This window comes from Hipposideros armiger, unplaced genomic scaffold (assembly GCF_001890085.2).
Source record: "Hipposideros armiger isolate ML-2016 unplaced genomic scaffold, ASM189008v1 scaffold_892, whole genome shotgun sequence".
Classification (NCBI taxonomy): Eukaryota; Metazoa; Chordata; class Mammalia; order Chiroptera; family Hipposideridae; genus Hipposideros; species Hipposideros armiger.
In genome coordinates, this window is record NW_017732242.1 from 305,083 (window position 1) to 309,062 (window position 3,980).

The window sequence follows — 3,980 nt, forward strand, 5'->3', positions numbered from 1 at the left end:
AGCCAAAATATGGCTACAATTTGGATTATAATGTGTTAAAACTAAAAGACCCAACATTCATTTATATTTTTCCTTTAATAAAATTTGAATCTCAGGAATGTAGCCCTAAGAAAACATTCTAAGTGGCTTTCCTTTCTGTCACCAGAGGAAAGGGCAGTACGAGGCAGGACCACTATTTGGGGCTCCTGTAGTTCTCTTGAACCCAGCGAGGTGCGGGCTTCGCCTTTGTTTTTTCTGATTCTTCCCTTCACGCAGTCCCTTTAGAGGGGAGGAGGCTGGCTCACTCTCTCTCCTCTCCCTCCAAAAGGCCACAGGAGGCGTATCAGTTTCGGCTTTAAGACGAGCTGCAAAGAGGATGTGAGGGAATGGGAGGGAGATTATTGCTGCTGCTGCTTAACCATTTTAGGAAAGATTGCATTAACAAAAAAAGAACAAGGCTTGAAAGGGGTGAGAGCTGATGAGTCTGCACAGCACTCTCAGATCTGCAAGTCGCCAAAGGTGAGTGATTAGTTGCAGTCGAGATGACAGCAGTGCTCCCATGACAACTGTTCATTCAGAACAGCTGCAGTTTCCAAGTGTGTAAATGATCTCACCTGTCAGCTTAGCCAACGAGCTGAACTCAGATTCATCATTGGTCTCCTCGGTCTTTTGTACATTCAACTGGTGGCCTCCATTTTTTATTAAGGTCATTGAAATGCTTGTGCGATGTTAGTTCTTTTCTTTGTCTCAACTTTTATGCATTACACAACCCACTTTAATGCTTCATTATAAAATTTAGTGGCAATGTGCAGGGTGCTAATAAAATGGTTCAAATGAGTAGCTTTTATTAAGCTCCCATAAATTGGTATCAACAGAGGAACAGAAGGCTTTAGAATGATATAATATGAAGAAAAGGCAAGAGAAAGCAAAGCATACCCTTTGTCTTCATGGTGTTTGTAAATGAAGAGTCACTGTAAATATAGGTAATGTTGCGGCAATCACAACCTTACACGAGGCTCATTTATCTTGTCCTGGTAGGTCCCATCACATGTTTTTGGAATTATTTGTGTACGTGTCCTCCCCAGTAGAAGTTAAATTTTGAAAGGAGAAGGCACACAGTGGGTACTCAGTAAAGGCTTGCTGGCTAAATTGAACTGTGGAGAAAAACACTTCTAACGTGACTCTCAAGGTATTTGGGCACTAAGTCCATGTGTNATATATATTCAAGTGTACATTCAATGAACTCAGTGTGGGGAACAGAAAGGAGGAGGAAGAGGGAGAGTGAAAGAGAGCATGCAGGCAGGAAAGGGCAAGCTTTTTCCATATGTTTGTGCTCCAGAGTGTGAGAAGGAGAAGGAAATCACTTGTTCCTTCAGCCTCAGGGCTCAAATCCCTCCCCAACTGTGAGTATCTTGCTATTCCGACTTTGATTTTAGAGTTTAAAGACAAGTATTTCTCATATAACACGGTCCTTGAATGTAAGCTAATGACTGCATCTGGTGCTCCGCCTAAGATACAGCGATCTGTTTTCCAGCCCATGATGGTCTCCAATGTGGGGCTTTTCTAAATAATTTTTAAAACTAGTTTTGACGCCACTCAATCATTTTAAGCACTAATTTTGGAACCTAGCCTTCCACTGCTGTGACGCTATCACTGGGGGCCATTGCAAAAGTGGATAAGAGCTTCACATCTGCAATCAAATAATTTGGGTTCATAGTGCAGCTCCATCATCTACCAGGTGAAGGACCCTAGGCAAGCTTTGTCCCAGTTCTCTCATCTGTAAAATATAAATAATAGTATGTACATACTCCGTAAGTATTTTCAGAATTTACTGAGATAATGGGGTGGAGAGCACTTAGCTCAGTGCTTAACTATACAATCACTGTTAGCTGCTATTATGCTTCTAAATGTGATTTCTTTTTCTAAAGCAAAGTCTTGGATAAATTGATTGTTTAAAGTTGACATGTTATTGTAGGTCTTCCACTTCAGGTAATGTTTAATATTATAAATGTCAAATATATTGGTCTATGATTAATAATATACAAGTAAATTCTTTTTCCAAGAAAGAAAACATTGTCTTCCTTGTTTATGTATTTTTAATGCATCGATTTTGGCATGCTTAGTTGATTTTTCCATCTTTATTATTTTCTTATGTGGCTTCTGATAGATCCTTCAGTTTCTTCATAACAGTAAGGAAGAGATCTAACATAATAACTCTACTCAATGTACAAACACTGCAAATGTATTTACAAGTATTAATGTTACCAAACATGGATAAAATGTTGTTATCCCATTTTAATACGAATTAAGTTTTCTGGGAAAAATAAACTTTAGTTTTTTGTGGATAAATGAACCANATATGTGAAAAGACAAATGACAAAGTGAGAAAAAGATTTGCAACATATAGAACAAAGGATTAATATCCCTAATATATAACAAGCTTGTAAAAATTAAGAAAAAGCCCAATAATCTGAAAGTAAAATGGGCAAGAGTTGGACGACTCACAAACAAAAATATGCAAATAGGCCTTAAACCACAATCATTTAATATTATTCAAAATAAGAGAAATATGTATTTAAACTACATTAAGATACTACTTATCACCTATAAGAGTGACAAAAATCCTAAAACGTGATGCCTGTCTATGGGCCAGGCTGTGCAGGAATAGACAGTATCATATATTGTTGATGGGAGTCCCACAATGTCACAACCAGGGGGAGGAGGAATTTAGCAACGCCCAGTAAAATTCCAGGTGCAACCTGAGATTTCACTTCTACAAATTTGTTCAAGGGACACATTGACAAAACTATAAAAACTTTATTCATTGCGGCAGTATGTGAAATAACAACAAAATGGAAACAAGCCGATTTTCCATGGACAGAAGACTGGTGGATAAATACAGTGAAGTACTCTGCAGCTCTCAAAAGAAACCAGGAACATCTCTATACACGGCCATGCAAGGGATTATTACATGAAAAACAATGCTAAGAAATGTTCAAACTATATACCCTTTGGCTATCAGTTCATATGAGAGAGCAAATCACTAAAAGTTGACCGGAAGCTCTGAATGAAAAGCTTGGAGGCTGGGGGGCTTCACTGGTGATGGGGTGCTCAGGTGACCAGCTGGCTTATGTTTGCTTGTTTTCATTACAGCTGTAGTGTCTGTAGTTCTTTCCTCTGGGACAGTTCTGATTCTGCAGAGGAGAATCTTTTAATCACTTTGATTAAGGAGATGATTCTAGCTTCTGAGGTTCTGGAACGAAGGGCAAATGGTGGAGTGGGGTGTGTATGGGGAATATTTCCATTATTTGGTCTGCAGATTCTTACTTGGTTTTTGTTTTCAGTATAACATGTCACACTTGCCCTCCTGTGTGCCTCATATCACTATACTTGGAGCATCTCTGGTTCAGTTTCTTCACAGAATCAACTTCAGGTCTCTTGCAGGTGCAGGCAGAAATAGTTACCTGTCTACACATGATGGGGATGGGGATCTGGGTCTCTAAATAACATTTTAAAATTAAACATAATTTCAGCCTCCCTTTATCCCCTTTCTCTGAGGTTTCTGGTGTCCTGATTTCCTGAAATTTTCTGGGATTCTTTGAGAGTAGAGTGATTTACTTCCTGATAGCCCTCTTGCCATTCCCTTTCCCCATGCACTGAAGTTTGATCTTCCTCTTCTCTACTCAATATTATCTACCATTTTTCTTCAATCTATTTCCTGCTTTCATATATTGTGGTTCAAGTTACAGAATGGTGAACATAATTTCATCAATAATGGAGTATCCTTTTTCTGGTTCTTGCTCTCATTGTTATGTGGGGGTGTGGTCTTCCTTGGGGAGAAGTGGGTTGAAGTACTTCTATCTGCACTCTTCACTTGGGAAGCCCTCTATTTTGCCTTAATGATTTTTCTAAATTGTGTTTATAGGATATATGATTTCTCAAGTTCCATATATTTAAAAAAATGATTATATAAATTACTCATTTAAATTGTTACTAAATTA

General features: G+C 38.4%; 1 protein-coding gene across 1 annotated transcript in view; it reads right to left on the reverse strand.

Moving 5' to 3' along the window:
* GSTCD (glutathione S-transferase C-terminal domain containing) overlaps positions 1 to 3,980 on the reverse strand; it is a 128,491-nt gene that overhangs the window by 5,016 nt on the left and 119,495 nt on the right. The window contains exons 9-10 of the mRNA XM_019630096.1: positions 594 to 660; positions 161 to 344 (exon numbers count right to left, since the gene is read on the reverse strand). Of these exons, the coding sequence (XP_019485641.1) occupies positions 161 to 344; positions 594 to 660 (251 nt within the window). The remainder of the gene's footprint in view (positions 1 to 160; positions 345 to 593; positions 661 to 3,980) is intronic.